Genomic DNA, 20,569 nt, shown 5'->3' with positions numbered 1-20,569 from the left:
TCTGGTTCAAACCCTGCCTTCTCCCATCCCCCATCACCCTGCGGGAGGTTTGGACTAGGAAGTAAACTATCTTCAACTCTGAAGGGACATCCGAAACATGTAAAACAATTTACAAACATTCCAAAGATAAATACATGTTAAATTAGTTATAACTTATGAAGACATATAGCTATTGACATAGTTTTGATTTAAATTTGAGGGTAAAATGTAAAAACAAAAAAACCTTCATTAAAATTATAAGAAATATATAGTTGTATATTCTATAGCCCCATTTTCTAAAAGATCAATAGCAAATATTCTTTTTTTATGCTTTGTTTAAGCCTGCTTAGCATACTTTATAAAAGTGCATAACTTGACTATAGTAAGTATTGCTTATAATATTAGCCTTTTCTTGCATCAAAGTAAATCAGAAATATTATTTTAAAATCAATTGTTGATTTAACATAATCATCAATTTAGTGGCTCAGAAAAGAAAAAATGTCTGAAAAAATGATTATAATTTTTAGAATAGTTGCGGATTAAAATGTAATAAGAATGCCTTTTAAAACTTGCAATCTATAGGGCTTGCTAATAAAAATACCAAAGAGTGGAGATCTATCACAATGTGAGAAATGGCGAGGCATCACTTTGCTGTCAGTACCAAGCAAGATTTTTAGCAGAATCCTACTAAACAGAATAAAGGGAGCATGTGATGAACACCTAAGGGAAGAACAGGCCGGATTCAGAAAAGGGAGATCTTGTGCTGACCAAATAGCTACACTCAGGATAATTGTAGAACAATGTGTCGAATGGCAATCTCCTCTCTATGCAACTTTTGTTGACTTTGAAAAAGCTTTTGATAGTGTCGACAGAGAATCTATTTGGACTGTAATGAGACATTATGGGATCCCAATAAAATAATAACCATAATCAAGAACCTTTATGATGGTTTCACCTGCCAAGTAACCCACTGTGGCAAGCTGTCAGAGGAATTTCCAGTCACAACAGGAGTCAAACAGGGATGTCTTCTTTCACCACTCCTGTTCCTTCTAGTACTGGATTGGGTCACAAAAGAAGCCTACTCTAACGCAGGGAAAGGAATCCAATGGACTCTCACACAAAAGCTGGAAGATCTGGAATTCGCTGATGACATAGCCCTATTATCACACAGACTACAGGATATGCAAGAAAAGGTCACAGCTTTAAGCGAAGTAGGAAAAAGAGTAGGCCTCAAAATAAACCACCAAAAAACTAAAGTACTTAAAGTAAACAATAAACAAAGTGGAGACATAGTATTGAATTCTCAGACAATAGACCAAGTAGAAAATTTTATATACCTTGGGAGTGTAGTCAGTATATCAGGTGGAACAGATGAAGACATTAAACGCCGTATAAATCTAGCATGTCAGACATTTACACAGCTAAAACCAACCTGGAAATCTCCTTACATCTCAAACAAGACTAAACTAAGAATCTTTAACTCTAATGTCAAGGCTGTCCTACTGTATGGTTCTGAAACATGGAGAACAACTGAAGCCACAACAAAAAAAATACAGACCTTCATCAACAGATGCCTGAGAAATATCCTAAAAATACACTGGTATGACAAAGTAGAAAACACCAAACTGTGGGAGATGAGTGGACAGAAAAATATAGAAGTGCAGATCTTAGAGAGGAAGTGGAGATGGATTGGTCACACCCTTAGAAAAGATACCAGCAACAGAGCTAGGCAGGCCTTAGAGTGGAACCCCCAGGGAACAAGACTCAGAGGAAGACCAAAATGAACATGGCGACGCAGTGTACTTGAAGAAGCAGAGAAGACCGGGAAGAGCTGGGACACCATCAAAAAGCTAGCAAGAGACCGTGGAGAGTGGCGTGTTTTTGTCGAGGCCCTATGTTCCATAAGGAACTCAAAGGAGTGATGATGATGATGAATCTATAGGGCAGATGATGTAAATGTCATCTGTTTCAGTGGCCTACAGTTATAAAGGTATCATGATATGGCCAGCACAATGATAAACCTTCTTTACTTCCCCAACTAATGTCATTAGAATTGCATGGACTTGAGGCACTCTAAGATCCTGAAATTCAAAAACAATCTTCACCAAGATTTGAACCTGAAAACTCTAGCTTAAAGCAGTTGCACTTAACCACTTAGCAAGTCCCCCCCCCCCCCCATTAAAAAATCAAATGTTCCATTATGAATCAGCACATCATCATTTGCAGAGAGAATTGCTGCCAATCTTTTGACTATACAGGATATAGCTAGCTTAAGTACAATAGAGATAACTTTATTCAAGAATTTTTAACTTTGGCTGAATGTGCATTGTGACAAGCTAATTCAGGAACTGGCTTATACTGTAACATTTATTTAAATATTTTAGACTAAAATTACAACTATTATACACTAAAATAAAATGTTATTTCATTCACTATGTCATTATGTTATGGAGTGTTTACCCTGGCCCAGCATCCTCCTCCTTTTGCAGCATTACATGTACTGTAATCTTCAGGGGCCCAAAGACTTTTTCCAGTGATGTAAGCCTCCAGAGAATCATATGTCCTTGGATAATGGCAGCTGTGAACAGAATCACTTTTGCATAACACTTTCCAAAATGTACAAACTATTTAAATATATTAATATATGCCTTTATTCTAAAAACAACCTCATAATAATATACTTATTCTTTTAAAAGTTTCATAGAATTTATTACATGCTAGATATCCTTATATGTTCACCTAGATGTCTACAAGCTAGCAGAGCTGTTTGTTAGAAAGTTGATTAGGTCTTTCCAAACTCAGCCACTTTCAAAACTTAATAAATAGTGAACAATACACAAGTTACACCTAAAATAAAAATGCCAACAAAAGAGCTATTCAGGCTTTAGATGGGAACCCACAGGCACAAGGCACAGAGGAAGACCAAAAAGAACAGGACAACACAATCTTTATATCTTCTAGATTACAGGCATTACTTCAAAAGAGAATATAATTATGTCCTATGCATTTCATGATCAATCTAGTCATGCATGTTAATAAGTTACTTCAACTCTACTAAGTCATTGGTTTTCCTGGCCGATTGAGGCATCCCATTCCCCCTCTCTAATGGCATTAGGGAAAATTGAAAATAATTATGTGGTGTTGTCTTTTTATCTGTTTCTATCTCATCATCACTAGTTTTGGGGAGTAAAAAACTTAACCAACATACCCAATAGCATAAACAGATTTAGCTCATTTTTTTTAAAAATCTTTTAAGATGTCATGAGCAATATCCCATCCTCTATCATGTGCTAGAATTAAAATATTTTTAAAAGCCATTTAAATCCCAAGCTCGGGTGAAAAAGGAGGAGGGTTTGGCGTGGGGCTAGCGACCCCACCCTGTAAAACCACTATTGCTATAGAAACGGCAAACTCGACACACCAGGTGGGAGGAGGCTTCAGACATTGCCAGTGACAGATCTTTATGGAGACAGCTTGCCGCCCAATGCGCCGAACGGCTCGAGAGGACCTAAGTCTAAAGTAAGTTTAAATCTAATGCATTTCTCAAAGTCTGCAAATAGAGAGATAACAAAGATGTCTGGTAAATGTTGTATGCAGGCCTTCTAACAGAACTAATAATTTCAAAAACAAAAATGATTTGGAAAATATGACCCTAAATATACAATCTGTTGAATTTCAATAATCTATTTATTTATGAACCATCTGGTTTATTATATATTCAAAAAATATTTTGATATGTTTAAAAGCTATAGAAGATTGTCCTTATGATCACTTGAGAAAAAATGTCAATATACATTAAAAGTTAGAATACTTTTTATATCATTTCTACAATGATTCACTATAGAATAAGTGATGCCTTTTGATGACAAGAAACTAATCTTTAACTCTTGGACAACTATCAGATACATCCAATATGATCTGGTAAAAACAAAGATCTTCACTTTTTCCAAAAATATACAAGTATTATTATACAGTATGTCTTATAAAGATAGTATAGTATAAAATGTAGACAATTACCTTTATAATAAGTACCAAGATAAGTTAGGAATGCAGTATTTTCCGTGGCTGTGCACCCCCAGCTGAGACCTACATATTTATATAATCAACACTATAGCCTCTCTCATTCCATATCTGATGAAGATAAATTAAAATTAGTTGTTAGATTTATACAAAGTCCCTGTGGGGCTGAGGGGCATACACCAGTTGGCTACCTTTCAAGGGGGCTGGATTTAGAATTCCAGTAAGCACCACACATTTTCATAAATTTTCAATTTAGATTTGGCTTGAGCTATGTTGCAGAAAGGGTTAAGTAAGGGTTGGAAACAGCATGGAAATCTTCTCAGAAATACTGCTTCTCCCCACATGTTCCCCAAAGAGCTTAAACTGAGCACTGAGCAAGCTTTATGTTATGATAAACCAAAGAAAAATAATAAATAAATAAACATCTAAATTTCATTCAACAGAAAAGTAAAATCTAGACAGTCAACTGTTAATTAAGGCTAGTAGAAACTAGAACAAATATATTTGTTTTGTAGAGTTCATTTTCAAGAATGTTTTTTTTTTATGTTGCTATCTTGACTAAGGCTAACTCATTTGACACAGAGGGCATTTCAAACCCAAGCAAAGGGGCATAGCACTTGTAATACATATTAACATAAACTTTTTCATATAGAGTTAAATATAAATATCTTTATATTATGAACTAAACTGTGTATGTAATAGAGACCAACAAAAAAACAAAAACAGTCTAGAGAAAACCAATACATAAGACCATAGAAAGTGTAGGGGCAGCTACGGAAACTTACCCCAAAGTAGTCTATTGTTAAATTATGCCTTCTTTTAGCTCCAGTAATCCATCCCTTCTTTGTCTTCTCAATCAATCATATACACTCTGGACTATCGTTTGGTGGTCTCCATGATCCTAGGTTAGACCCCTGCCTGCTGCCACCCCACATCTTCTTGTGGGACATTCAAGCTAGAATGTAGTTGTTTTCAACTCTGAAGGAACATCTGAAACATGTAAAACATTTTTACAATAATCAGAATGGGTCACCACAATTTAGATCCTGCACACATAATAATTCCAGACTCATCATAGATAATCAGTAAGTCAAAGTTAATAAGTAAATACTGTTTGCATCAGTTTAATTTAACTGAAAAAAACAACATTATTACATTATAATAAATATGTCATAGAAAAAAGCAGTTTTAAAATCATAATCAAGAAATTACTATTTTTCTCAAATTTACCTTAATTATAAATAGTCTAAGATTTCATTCCCCTGAATCTCTGGATAGTTGACAAAGTAGTTTTGAAGTTGCCTAGGAAAACATTTTTTTTTAGGAATTAGTTTCAAAAAGATCAAACTCATGCCTGTAATAAACCTTCCTCAGTTACCAGTACTATAAAAAAAAATTCTGTGTTTGGTACCATGGGGTCTCATTGTAATTTTTTCATTTATGTTTTGAATTCTCTTAATTAAATAACATTAAATCTCTAAAATCAGTGGCCTGACTTTTAAACTTATCTGTTTGTTTCTAGTGTAACAGTGTAAGCTTACTTTATCAACTCTATACAGTCTCATTTATTCTATTTTACATGTTTTTTTTTTTTATTTGCTTAGTTGTTGCTTTTTTTTTTTAAAGCATCAAATTTACATTAAAAAAAAAATAATATCTTTTTGATGTATTTTTTTTTCTGCCTTTTTATTATGTTTTTCTTTTATATTGTCTAATGCTGGGTCAGATGTGTGCTATACAACACTGTGTATTGAATTTCGTATGTTTTTTTTAAGTAATTTTTTTTGTATTTTGCTTGTTCCTATTGCTTTTTAAATGACCTTTTTTTTTAATGTGGTTTATTTAGATTATACTTTCACTTACAATAACACACAAAGACAAGCAGGCCAACGCATCCACGTCCAGACTATATAATAGGCCTACTGTTAAGCAGTAAAGGTTTTTAGAAGTTTTATATAGTTCATGATCATTTAAACTGTTCATTGTAATATACCCGATGGAGTTCATCAATTATAAAGTCATAGTCACAGATATAGGAGCATAAGCGAGTGGTCAAAACAACACAGGTTTTTAATGTTCATTACAAGGAGCGAAGATCCCAAATTTTTCTTAGTTAATGACTTGTTGGTGCGTTGACCAGCTGACAGATCAGCTTGAGATCCTATTGTTGTGATGTTTTTATGACCCCATAGCACTCCAGACAGTGGAAAACAAATTATATGAAGGAGTGCAACCACCATCAGATATTGTTGTCTTTACAGACTCCCAATCTACTCTGCAAGCACTTAACAGCAGCACCTCAAACAGCCCAAGAGAGTTGACAACACTCATTGTGATAATCCACCAGATGATAACAACATTAAATATCAATATCACACTACAGTGGATCCCTGGACACATTGGCATCATGGGAAATGAAAAGGCAGATAAGCTATCAAAGGCAGGTTCATCTATGGAACAACCAGATAGACCTGTTAACTACCTCACCCTAAGGTCAATGTTAGTCAACAATCACAAAGAGGAGTGGCTCAACCAATGGGCATCAGGAAACACAGGCAGAGCCATGTACAGAGAAATGACTACGCCTAACAAACTGGACAGTATTAACTTCCTCCCCCGCAAAGAACAATCTACAATCTTCCAACTAAGAACAGGACACACACCACTATTAAATTACCACCTGAACAAAATAAACTCCACACAACTCCCCCTTTGCAGACACTGCGCCCACCCCTTTGAAACCGTAAACCATATCCTCTTTGAATGCCCCTCCCTAACCCACCTTAGGCAGACCCTACTTCCACTACAGCCCAACATAACCAACCACCCTGTACGGCAGTGCTGAACAACTGAAGAAAACAGCACACTTTTTTTCCTTGGCACAGTCTACAAAAGAGCTCACAGCTCAGCAGCATTAAAGCTGGCAAGTAGAAGAAGAATGACCAACACTATATACTTAAATCTGGGCTAATCAATCAATGTTCCTGGACATCACTCAGTCATCCTCATGTTGCGGATAAGACCATCGGAGAAAACTCCACAAATAGGCAGAACTGAACCGACTTCCTATCATCAAACCAAAATTAAAGCCAAACAGTTGAAACAGCAATGCAGTGAGCTCATGAGGAATTCAGAGGACTAGATATAGGTAGATTATGAATACAAGCAAGTGTGGTCTGGCGATAACTATTCCCCCAATGAAACCCCGGGACAATTAATCTTCACCAGTTGACACCAAGAGGTCCCGGAGTTCAGTTAGAATCACCACAGACTGAAAAGATAAAATATAGTATCTGAAAGAATTAAAAAAAAAATTGTCCCAGTACAAATAAAGCTTCACGAGCCTCTCCAACCTTGATTATAAATCTCAACAAAGGAAAAGTAAAAAAAAAAAAACAAAAAAAAAAAACAATTCTTTGCCATGTAACGCCTCCATTAAATCAAATCCTTACTTTACAAAAATATAATACTAAAACTTTAATTTAAAAGCAAAGATATACTATAATACTAAAACTTTAATTTAAAAGCAAAGATATACTATAATACTAAAACTTTAATTTAAAAGCAAAGATATACTAAATAAATATCGAACCCATCAGAGACAGAAAAATGATACAGGGATTAGCATATCAACAACTAAAGGAGAACTAAAACTGTAAGCCTCAGAGGTTGAAGGTATTGAATTTTGATGTTTTCTAGAGGTATTTTCCTGCCAAGAATAGGTGGACTGTATTTCACAGCTATGAAGTTAAAAAAGTTATGTTCCCCTTTCAGACCTTGTGGTCTATAGGGCAGATGATGTAAAGGTCATCTGTTTCTGTGGCCTACGGTTAACGAGGGTGTCATGTGGCCAGCACAACGACCAACCGCCTTTACTTTTCCCCAACTAATGTCAGCTACCCATTAGAGCTGGGTGGACTTTGAGGCGCCAGAGGATCCAAAAATTAAAAATCAAAGTCTTATCCAGCATTCGTACCCCAGTCCATGGTTCGGAAGCCAAATGATTTACTACTCAGCCACCATTTCACAGCAATACTAATTAAATATCATAATAAATGATAATCAAAACAATCTTCCTATAAGAAAAAAAAAATTATGTAGGCTTATATATATTTTTAAGCAATTTGAAGCAAGAAGATTAGTTAGAAATTATTTTAAAAGTTTTGGGAATTTGAGATGCTAGACCACAGGTTTTTCCTCTCAATGGTGAGATAACCAATGTATTTCCTAGTTTTATATTAACTTTCACAGGCAGACATTTCATCCCAATAGATCTATGACTAGTTGAGTAAAATGTTGACAATTTGATGATATAAAAAGTTAAAAATTTTAAGTATTAAACGGGAAATATAGTAAAAACTATAGTTAAAAAACGCAAGCTAAAAATCTATGGCCATATTACAAGATCCTCTGGGCTCGCAAAGGCCTTCCTTCTGGGAACAGTAACAGGAAAAAGAAGAGGTAGTCAGAAAAAGTTATTTGAGGACAACATAAAAAAATATACGGCCTCCATCTAACTAAGGCAAAAGACAGAGAGGAATGGAGAAAGACGGTTGACGAATCTTGCATGGTGCCCCAACGGTCTATCAGACTCAGGGATAGGTAAAGGTAAAAAAAAAAAAGTATTGTGTGTGACTCAGAAATATTGGCAAGAAATAAATGACTATGTCTGGTCAAATTGTTTCGGTCAGAAGTGTCACGTCATATTCACTTATGATCAAGTCGTATGTTTAAAATAACGGTATCAGGTATAAACAATTGCATTGAACTTGTTCCAGTGGTATGGAGATTTGTGTGCGCGTTTCTGAAGAAAAAAGGTGGGCAAATGGTTTGGTTGTGAAGGCTAAATAGATTCTGATGAAATGAAGCTCATACATGCTGGTAAAGAAAGGGGAGAACAAAAGAGAGACACTTATTTATAGTGAATCATAAGCTTCATTTTAAGTATCACTTTTTCCTTGTTTCTAGACACATCATATTGAAGCTGAAAGCTTTTCTTCTTAATAAGTTACATTCAGTTTTATTTTAAAAAACTTTTTTTTGGTTGATTGTAGCTCTACATGGAGAACATAATAGACCAACTGTTACACTAGTTTCTTTTTTTTGTTTTTTAAATAAATTCTCAGTAGAGGGTATGACTGCATGTCTACAAGAGGTGCTAACCCTTTTGGTTACCCCATATATAAGCTGTTTGGAGCTACAAACCAACAAGAGAGTATCAACATCTATCTTGTTTAAGAGTCCCTCAGAAAGATTGTTGTAAAGCAAATGCTTAAAAAAAAAAATTCTCTCATTTTGAACCTAAACTAGTTAAGTCACAGGATAGTATTGTATATTTAGTTTTTATATGGCAAAGACCCAAATATACCTAATGAAAAATATAGTTTTAGTCAAAACAGGGGGGGGGGGGGGGTTTGTAATATTTAGTTATTGATTTTATGCAACTTTAAAAGTTGAACAATTGTTTGCCAAAAAAAAATGTAAAAAATGTGACAAATAAAATTGAAGGTCAGTGTTTACAGATATCTTTTAATGTAGACAAAGTGAAATACATTTGGTAGTCATCAATTAAATCAAGTAAAGATGTACACAAAATTGACCTCATATGTAATTACGTCAGGTTAAATTAAACAGTTTTAAACAGATCATAAAAGTAGTTAAATTTCGATGAAACATAATAAAAACAATATAATTTCCAGTCAAAATTTTTTTTTATCAGAGACTTTACACAACATACACATTGCAAACCTTCAGGTCTGAAATGGGATCCTTTGAACCTGTATGTAATGTAGGCCTATATAAACACACACATATATCACGGTATGGAGAAAGACTAAACCAGTCAGTTGGCAGAGCAGGCTCATCATTTAGTCTTTAGATAAAAGATTAACAAGAGCCTTACAAATGAATAGATTAAATCTAGATGACATACAAATGTTGAATGAGCTACATGGTTCTCAAGACTTCATCGAGTGGAGCACAAGGCCCTGAGATTTCATGGCTATGAGACTGCTAGTAGAAAGAAATGAGCTAATAAGTGGGTTCAGCCAAGACAAATGAAGATTTGTTTAATTTTTTTTTTTTTTAATATAACAACCACACTTAGTTCTATCAGACATTTTCAATGTCTAGATATTGTTATCAGCCCAGTAGTACATAACCACAAACTTGTATTGAGATAATACACAACCAAATAAAGTGAAAGATGTTAGTGAAGTCAGGTAAGATCGTGTGAATCTCAACAAATCAATCAGACAATAGGTAACAACATTTAGCAGGTACAAAACAAGAAACTTAGTTCAATGTCTTCAACAAGACTTCATTCAAATCATCATTATTTATAATCTATCATTATTAATCTTATCATTATTTATAATCTATCATTATTAATCTCTCATTTACAGGGTTCCTTAATGGTCTCTGTAACAAAGTAATATACAAACATTAACATTTTTTTATGCATAAATGTTTTATACGAAACTAATGATAATAGATTTATTACATTATAATCTTTATCAATTTACTAGGGAAAAAAAAAGCTCACATTGGATAAAGCAAACACATTTTAGGTTGAAAACATATTCAAAGTTGCTGTGAAGTCATCTAGTTAAAAGCATTTGTTGTAGCCCAGATGTCACTCCCAGGCAGATAAACAGAAAGTAGGGCAAACAACCCCATGCGAAATGTATTTATCCACCTGGTCAACATGTCATTGGACCTTAGAATGAGATCATTAAATACAATGCCAGCAATATGGCCACAGAATAGTTTAAGAGTGCAGATGGACTAAAGATCTCTACAAGGTTGAAGTATACAAATAGGGTTAAATATATGGTACACCAAGAATAAAAAAAAAAAAAGGTCAGATACACTGGACAATTATGAATTCTTAATGCCCATCAGACTACGCACTTGTTCATAGACAACATAACTTATACTGACTGCTGGGGCCACCTTCAGAAAGTTTGGAGCAATGCCACGATACAGGCCCTTGGGACCATCATGCTTTAATATATACTTGATCTGCCCTGTCATTGTGTCTTTCTTAGAAGAGCCTGATTGAGCTACACAGAAATACAAAAACATATTCAATAATTAAGACATCTTATATAGAAATTCTATACAATCTATACTAAAGCAATAATAATATGTATATATCCAGTTAGCAATTGCTTTAATCTTAAACATCGAGATGATCCTAGAAAAAAGATATTCTTGTGTGAAACATTGCAATTTCCAGTAATGAAAACTTCTACTAACAATGGAAATCTACATTGGATTTTTAAATGTTTTTAATATTGAAGATCAATGTATGCTTTAAATTATTAAGTACAGATGTTATCCTACTTTTTTTTTGTTTCACAAAGTTGAATACAAACATTTTAAGATGAGTACACTGTGCTTAAAACACTGTAAAGGTCTTAAAGTCACACACACAACAGCTTTTCTAGTCAATTCAGATATGGTGATTGCTATAACTTTGATTCTACAACAAAGCCTTCAAGTTTTCACTAGTTCATAGCAAAATGACTGAATGTAGTAAAACAAGAGCTCGTCCATCTACATACAATGTCTGGACTTACCTTGTGCTTGCAATCTTGTCCTGACTAAAGCAAGAGGATAACTTGCCAGTTGACCACATGTACTACTGATGGTGCCACAAGCTAACAAAGCTAATATACCAGGATCTTGACCTTTGTTCTTGGACATGTACAACTTTTTTAATGTCTGAAAGCACAACAAAGTTCTTCAAGATTAAGAGACAAAACATTTTGTTCCTTAACAGTCTAAGAAATGATCCCTACATTTTCTGAGACATTGCCAATAAATAATGATACAGTAACTAATAGTTTTAGACACTAAGTATCAAACACATTTTTAAACCATAATTTAAAGATTGGTTAGATTATGTATGAATACTGTTTATATACTTATAGTAATCACCTTTAGAAAATAAATGGTTGTATTTCTGTTTAGCCTGATACGGATATAGTCAAATTGGATTAATTTATATGGAGCCATAGTTCAGACTTAGAAACTTTTGTCAAAACCTTTCAAGATCTATACTGGATTTAGTTATAGAGTGTAAATTTAGATCTTTCCAATAAAGATCAAATTAATTGACGAAAGACTTGTTTGTAATTTTGTATAATTTATATTTTACTTTCTTGAATAGAAAGACTATCTGTTGTTACCAATCATTGACTTAAAGAACCAAACTGATGGTAGACAACCAAACCTTTGTAGGCATAATATCTTAACTAATAAAACTTCAACTAATTTGAATAACTTCCTTGTGAACAATACTAAATATAACTTTATTAATGATATAGACAAAATCAAGTTAATATAGGATTAAATAAATGTACTAGACTTTAGTAGTAATATTTTTTTTTTTACAAAATCTCACTACAATACCACAACCTTTCAGTCTCGCATTCTGGAGTAGTCTGTCCTAACTAAGACCAAATGATGACAATGCCACCTATGTTGCATCATTCACAACAAATTCCTAACCTACCATCAATATAGAAACACACACATAACATGACCACTATCTTAACTACAAATCATGCATGATTAGCCATAGAAGCACAGCAATAACAAGGCTTGTGTGTGTTGAGAAACCAGTACGGTAACAAAAAGAAAATATAATGTACATTCTACAAAATGCCTAAAAACAAAACCAAAGCTTGAAAAAGATTCAATAGAGAATATAGAAGAAACTACTGCAAGTATATCAAGACTCTCTAATAGTTGCAGTATATTCATAAAGATATTTGAGATGATTAAGTCTAATAGTTGCAGTAATTCATAAAGATATTTGAGATGATTAAGTCATACTAAAGCAAAGTCAATTTTGTGTTTCTTTTTCAGTCTAAATGAGTCTAAATCTCAGTGTTAAGTACCTAAGTCTAAAGAATCAGATTTCCTGAATGTTTATGTTTTAAGCTTCACTCCCATTATCCTAAATGCCCTGGTCCAGACTCGTATATAAGAGATGGTTTCAACTCATGAAAAGGATGCAAACCATCTCCTGTGTCCAAACAGATTTTAGAGAGAGATTTAATTCTAAGACTGGACTACAAAAAACGTGCTTCCTTAATTTGGTAGAGAATTTCAGACATTATTGTCAATAGAAGCTTTAACATGATGAAAGTATTAGTAGTACCACTATTTCAAAAGTTTTTTAGTACTATTAATTAGTTCCAGACTAGCACAATGTGTAAACATGTGAAAGTAGTACAATGTTTTATTTAAATTCCTCTACTAGACATTTGGATTCATATAATAGACAATTTGAACAATTTGACAATAAATTAGGAAACTTACTTACAGGGTTAGTAGCACTTTTCCATGACAAAATTTTAGATTTTAGGAGGTTTTTTAAGGATGAAATGTATGATAAGTGTGTGTGTTTCCCGTCTGTTTGTGTGATACACAGTAAAATATAAACAAAACTAAGCATTTATCAAATCAATTATTGTTATTTGATTTTAAAAATAATAAATATCTTGCCAATATGCCACAGAAACAATGTTATCAGCTGTAGTATGTCCACAGAAAATGTAATGAAAGTTATCTTTTAATCAAGTAACAACTTGACTGTCATCCCAAAACCCCAATCAACCATTTTTTTCAAAGATTTATTTTAAAACACTATAAATGGTTGCTTTTCCATTTTTTAAAATAAGAAGCAATCTTAGACATGCCTTCATAATGTATATTCTCTGTAATGGAAATGTACATTTTTAGTTCCTATGTGTATCATATAGATACTAGAGTCCTTCTCATAGAGTCTGTAATATATAGGGCAATATAGGCCTATTTGAATGTTTACTTGACATTTGCTTTTCTAAAAAATGGCTTTTTGTGTTTGGGGTGGGGGGGGGGGGGGGTGTGTTTAGACCGATTAACGAGTTTTTTTCCTAGCAGAATCTTTTTCAACCAAGTAGTTTAGTTTCCCTGTCTTTTAGGAGTGAAATAATTTTTACGAACTTTTCACAGCTGTATGCGAAATATTTTCGTTAAATCTACAGTGGATATAGACTCTTGATCTAAGTCACTAAAATTTGTGGACTTTTTCAAGTCTGTGAGAGAATTATCTTCACTGAATTTACAGTAAATCTAGACTCTAAAGCTAATTCGCTAAAACTCGCGGACTTTAAGTCTTAAAAATTACCGGACTTTAAGTCTTTAAAGTTCGCAGACTTTTCACGGGTATGATAGGATTTTCTTCACTGGATATACCGTAGATGTAGAGTCTAGATCTAAGTGACTAAAAGTGTGCAAATTATCTTCACTGAATCTACCGTAAATCTAGACTTTAGATCTAAGCCACTAAAATTTGCGGATTTTTCACGGCTGTTTGAGAATTATCTTCACTGGATATAAAGTCCAGATCTAAGTCACCAAATTTGCGGGCTTTTCATTTCTGTGTGCGAATTATCTTCACTAGATTCTAGTGATTTAGCGTAAATCTAGAATCTAGCGTATTTCTAGATACATTAGATGTATCTGTATCTAGATCATTAAATTGACTAAAATTCACAGAGTTTTCAGGTTAGGTGCGAATTATCTTCACTAGATCTAACTTAGATCTAAATCTAGATCTAGATACTGTTATACTAGCTAGAGGATTTACGAACTTTCCTTGCGAAGTCACTCTTACATTTACAACAAGATTTTAGGTGAAGGAGGGCCCAGAGGGGTGTAGCCTACAATTTAGGCTGGTAATTGCTCTAATTATAGATAATAGTCACTACAGACTAGATCTAGTGCGTCTTTAGTGGTAACAATGAATGGAAACAAACATTTCTACGCGGCCTTTAGAAAAAAACTGCCAGGTGAAATGCTTGCTTGAGCCAAGGCCATCATCAATCACGAGGTCGCGCTTCACAAGTGGGTGAAAGGCGGTGTAGACGCGTCACTGGTAAGCTCTTTAACACAGCGAGCCTTAAGGTCATGCGATCAGAATGCCTAGTTACGCTGTTGTTTTCACCCCACATTTTAAAAAGAAATAAGCAAAATTTTATATGTAAAAAAATATTGGGTAAAAATTTTAGGAGAGTTCTAGTAATTATTACGAGAATTTTAGGAGACTTTTCATTTTTTTTTAGGAGATTTTAGTAGCGCTACAAACCCTGTACTTTGTAACTTAATCTATACAAGTTTACATCTGTCATAAATGGAATGAGTATATTTATAAAGAATGTCTTTCTTTTGTCACAGTGTTTAAGTTTTACAGGTTGCATAATGTGATACTTAGGCCTTTATTAGAGCATTTCATATTAAAGCTAATTATACGAAATCTAAAAAATATAAGTGAGAGAGAAGACATAAATAGTGGAAATCTTCAAGACAGCAGAAAGATTACAAATCCAGTTTTTGGAAAGTGTTAATTTACCTCATAAACTGCCAGATCTATTCCAGCATATGGGATAATTCCTAGCAAGTTGGGGATATAGCCTCTATAAAAGCTTCCAAAGCCTTCATGCTTGGCAACTTTCCTTGCACAGTCAAATATCCCACTGTACTGGCCAGTCTTCCTCAATGCTAACCTTGTTTTTAATACCTAAACAGAAATATTTGAAAAATTCATTAGTATTAGAAAAGCAAGTAACTAAAATAATAATGTATTAACTCTTTCTCTCGTAATCGACGATACCATCGTTGATTTTGACCTCATTAAATTAAATTAATGTTTAATTTTTTAAACTTGACTTTGAATGATATAAAAAGAGCTTGCATTTCCCTTTAATTCTATACCAAATACAACATTATCTGATAACAAACAACAAAGCCATTGAAGCCCAATCATAACAGGGGTAGTGAAATAGTAATGAGCAAATGAAGAATTCCTTCGAAACGTGGAAAAATAATTACAGAGAGAAAGAGTTAAAGGTGTGTAATTAGAGATTTTTTTCTCTCTATAGTCTGGCCTGAAATCATATCATTATACTCTATATCAAGAATTAACATTAGATTAGAAATTCTATTTTATATTTTTATAAAAATGCCATATCTTTATTTTAGAAAACATGTAGAGCAGCCAACTTTTGTAAAGATTGAAGTTTTAAGTCAACAGACCACTTAAAGAGTCATAAATAGAAAATATACATTCTTGTTGGAACTTTAAAACTTAAGGATGGTGCTAAAAACTTTTTAAAAACATTTCTTCATAGTACTGTTTCTGGTGAACTAACCATTTCAATGCTTCATGTAGCACAAGCTTAGACAGTGTAAGCCTAACTTTGAAATGTGAATGTTTTTTTTGTATCACAAATGTTAATGAAAGTGACATTCTTTGAATTCATTTCCACTATAATTTGTTTTTAAAATTCATTAACATTGGTAAATATAAAAGCTTACTAATCTAGGACTGGATGCAATAATTAAAGTTTGTGTTTTAAACAAGAAAATATAAAAAAAAAAAGACTTTAATTTCAATTTGATCCAAGATTGGGTGTGGGAGAAATAATGTGTACAAACTTTTAAAACTGACAGAGTGAGTTGATATAAGCTCTGTAAAAATGTGAATTAGCATAAAATGCCTATAATTCTAAATGAAGAGAGTATTTATTTTCCCTTGACATTATAAACATCGACTACAAAAATCACACAATTTATCATTAGAGGTATACATTGGCAACACAAAATCGCAACCAGGGCCTCAAATCTTTTAACTTAACAGTAAGCAGTAAAGGAAAAGCATTTTAAATCTGATAACTGTTTAGAGTTGGTCTAATTATCTTTTCTTTTTAAAATTAATTAACATCACATAATTTATAAAAAAAAAACAACAACAACAACATGAAATTCCCCAACTTCCAACCAATACCCTTGCAGCCTTTTTGTAAAAGGTAATGTGATAATAAGTGTATTTGTTTTGCATGACAAATAGTGTATTGTGTGTGACTGTGTATGGACACGCTAGTTGACTGTTGTACTTGGTTGAGCGAACACCTTATTAAGTGTGTAAGGTGTGACTGTAGAAAGAAAGTCAGTAAACAACAGAGTGCAGAAGTGGTCAGCATGTACTGAAGGTTAAAGAATGTCTAGATAATAAAGTTATAAAAGTCTATATTCTTATTAAGATCAGTCTAACCTCCATTGGGTAAATTAAAGTTTGAGATATAGCCCCAGCTGCTGAACCAGCCAACAGTCTGTCTATAACACCAATCTCTCTGTTAGATTCTCCTTTAAATAAACTTTTGATCTGAAACAAGCAAATCATATAAGTCAGTTTAAAACTTTTGGCTAATAAACAAAGTGGTTACAAAAAACAACAACACAGGCTACCTCAACTTTGTCTTTACGTGCAGCTAATGCATCTTCAACCTAAACCAAAGGTAGATTAATTGTGGCCTGTCTACATGTGATCTTACTACAATGTTAACTTTATTATATTCAGGGTTTCTGCACCTATAAGTCTATATATAAGTCTATATGAAATTCCAGGAGAAAACTTTAAATCCCAGGTCATAAATTTCACGCCAAAATATTATCTAACAATAGTCACAAGTTGGTGTAATTTAGGTTTATAATTAAATTAAATTACCATATTCATGGTAAACATTCCTGTCACCACTGTCCAGAGTTTACAAAATTCATTGTTCACAAGTTTGCTAATGAAAGTATTCAGTCTATCAGAGGTGATACTGAAGAACTGGGAGGCAGCAGAACTTGTGGTTAAAATGGAAATGTGCCATTGTGTAAATTCAGATTTAATGCTATCACAGTCATCTGTGCTGATATGGCTAAGCAGAACCAAAATGCTCAAAGTGGTATATAAAAATCATTTAAAGAGCTATCAAAATCTTGCAAAGGGTATTTGGGCTTTTGCCATTTTAAACTCGGGACAATAACATTCTTCAATGGAGATTTTTCAGCAAATTTGAGAACTGTTGTCAGCAGAAACTTTCTGCTTTCCATCTAGAATAGAAATTTAAAACATCCCTAGCACTGGCTTTAGTTTTAATGTAGAAGCTTTTTTGTGTCTGTCAAATCTACACTAAGCAGTGCTGTAACAGAAGTACATTCTTTGAAAACAGCTGGTGTCATAAATCTTGGCTACAATGACTGAAGCATGCTAAAGAGGTCTTGGGCCATAAAGCATTAAAGGGCAACCGACAATAGCACATCTGATTGATATTTTTTTGTTAGAAAAGGTTGCAAAACCTTTGCGATTGAGATGAAGCTTTCAATTTTGGCAGCCTTTGAGGTGCTCAAAAGACTGTGCTGATTGCCTTCTTAGCAGTAATTAAAGACTGTATGAATTTGTTGGCTTACTGGCTTAGCTGTGGGTGTAGGACAAGTGAGAGTTACTTTGGCGGTGGCAACCTTTTTGACCAATACGGCAGCCATCTGATTTAACAGAGTCTCACTTGTGCTTATCAGATTTCAGATACCATTCAAGTGCTGCTTCCCCTATGTTTGAAATGATATTTTGTTTTTTTATATAATGACAACAAAAAGCTTCAGTGGCACTGACTAACGATTTCTGAGACAAGATTTGTAGATCTAGAAATCTAGATAGATCTAGATAATCTTTTTGCAAGCCACTGTGCATTAAACTTGAATGCCTTAAGCTTAAGTGATGTTTACAATGTCTCCTTTTAAGGCATTTTAATACAAACTAGGGTTGTATATAGATCTAAATCTAGTATTCAAGAACAATCAAATGATCGAACAATAAAATCTTAACTAGATAAGATCTATGATTCATGTATGAAACTAGATTCTAGATCTAGCTTTGAACACAGTGCCACACACAATAAGAAACGTAGATCTAGACTAGATTACTAGATCAAGAGATTACATACAGACTCTCTATATAGATCTAGAATTAGGACACAGATCTAGGTCACTAGACTAGATCTATCTATTAAATTCCCAGTGCACAGAAGTAATTTAATCTGAAAATGTGCGATGAAAATATGAAGGAACAAAATAAAACAAGGAAAGATTAAGCCTAAAAAATTATAATGTCGATCCAATTTGGTTGAAAATCAATGTGTTCATTTAAAAATCGATCTGATAACGGTACTAATCTATAAATAAATTAGATTGATCTATTGTCAAGGAGCAGTAAACATATTCTGCGCTAACCAGGAAACACCAATTTTGATTTTTTTTTTTTTGCTGTGGCGACCCATTCGCTGAAAAGGTGCCAAATTTTTTTCTTTTCTATTGGCAAAATTCCAAGACATTCAGGAAATGTTTTAAAATTCCAGGAGATTTCCAGAACTTTTTTTTTAATTCCAGGAGCTTTCCAGGCCGCTAAAACTCTGTATAGTAGAATTCTATAGTTTTGAAATTTTATTTGAGCCTTAGATTAAAAACTTTATTATACCAGTTGACATTATAAAACATTTTGTGTTATTTTGCTAACCTTTTTATTGCCTTTGTTTACAAAAATCTTTTTACAGCTCAATTTTATTTTTTAAAATTTCACTCGGCCAGGAGTCATCAAAGCAAGGGGACTTCATGATAAGCAGTTAAGGCACTGCTTGAAGAACCAAACATGCTACCACAGTAGTGTCCAAGAATAGGGGAGACATTTCGTCAAGTGGCATGTGTGGCCAACAGGCTTTAACCACTTGGCTTCCTATCAAGGGGGCTAGAGTCTGAAACACAAGCTACCTGAATGCAGCAACTTTAGTCTTTTGACATACATGCCCTAACCTTATTTTAATTTGTTTTGTGTCTATGGTATAGCCATGTTTCTCAGTCATTGGTATTTTCCAACTCAACACATGCTGACCTGTTCATAGGCCATGAACTTGATGGCAGACTCTGGAGCTATTTTGATCACATTGATGCCATTTCCTCTCCACAAAGATTGGATACCACCTTCTTCCAGCATCTGTTTGAAGCCAGATCTAATGGTTAAATTGTTTTTACTTGAACCGTGAACCTGGAGACAAATTTGAAGAATAAAAAAAAAATAAACCATTATTTCATAGTTGGATAAATTAAGTGTTGATACAAATTATTAAGGGCATATACTAAAAGTAAAAAGTAAAGTTCCCCTCTCAGACCTTGTGGTCTATAGGGCAGATAATGTAAAGGGCATATACTATAATAATCATACAAGTCCAAACATTCACAAATTTGGTAGATTGAGATTGATAGTTGAGTAGATTGAACTTGATAGTTGACATCAGGATAAGATTTTTTTTTTAAATATTAATCCTCAGCTCCCCCCCCCCCCAACATTTCTGTGAACATAAACTATTTTAAATCTTTTTAAATAATAAATACTTTCCAATTAAGCAAGAAGTCATGCCAAATGTTAAGGACATACTGAAGCGACAAACTATTGCTTACATTAGATTTTATATATAAGTATTCAAGGTACATATTATTTTTGAAAAAACTATTTCAGTTTTTAATATTAACGTTAGACTAGATTGTCTTCCGCTTTGAGCTCACTGCCGTTATAATTCAGAAACTAGAACACATTCTTATAAGTATTGAGGGAAAGAGGGAGGGGGGGGGGGTGAAAGAAAAGTTTTAAAACTAAAGATTGTTAGATTATAAAATTTATAAAAAAAAAATAAATTCC

The 20,569-nt window shown here is 33.5% G+C and overlaps 1 protein-coding gene across 1 annotated transcript in view; it reads right to left on the bottom strand.

The window, feature by feature from the left end:
- Positions 1–9,508: 9,508 nt before the first annotated feature.
- The window catches only part of LOC106052951 (calcium-binding mitochondrial carrier protein SCaMC-2-like), a 48,955-nt gene continuing 37,894 nt past the window's right edge, over positions 9,509–20,569 (bottom strand). Inside the window, exons 6-10 of the mRNA XM_056040857.1 lie at positions 19,766–19,918; positions 17,108–17,218; positions 15,407–15,574; positions 11,583–11,727; positions 9,509–11,063 (exon numbers count right to left, since the gene is read on the bottom strand). Coding sequence (XP_055896832.1) covers positions 10,879–11,063; positions 11,583–11,727; positions 15,407–15,574; positions 17,108–17,218; positions 19,766–19,918 — 762 coding nt within the window. The 3' untranslated portion in view covers positions 9,509–10,878. The remainder of the gene's footprint in view (positions 11,064–11,582; positions 11,728–15,406; positions 15,575–17,107; positions 17,219–19,765; positions 19,919–20,569) is intronic.

The sequence above is a fragment of the Biomphalaria glabrata genome, chromosome 9 (assembly GCF_947242115.1).
Source record: "Biomphalaria glabrata chromosome 9, xgBioGlab47.1, whole genome shotgun sequence".
Classification (NCBI taxonomy): domain Eukaryota; kingdom Metazoa; phylum Mollusca; class Gastropoda; family Planorbidae; genus Biomphalaria; species Biomphalaria glabrata.
This window is presented reverse-complemented; position numbering and strand designations above follow the sequence as displayed.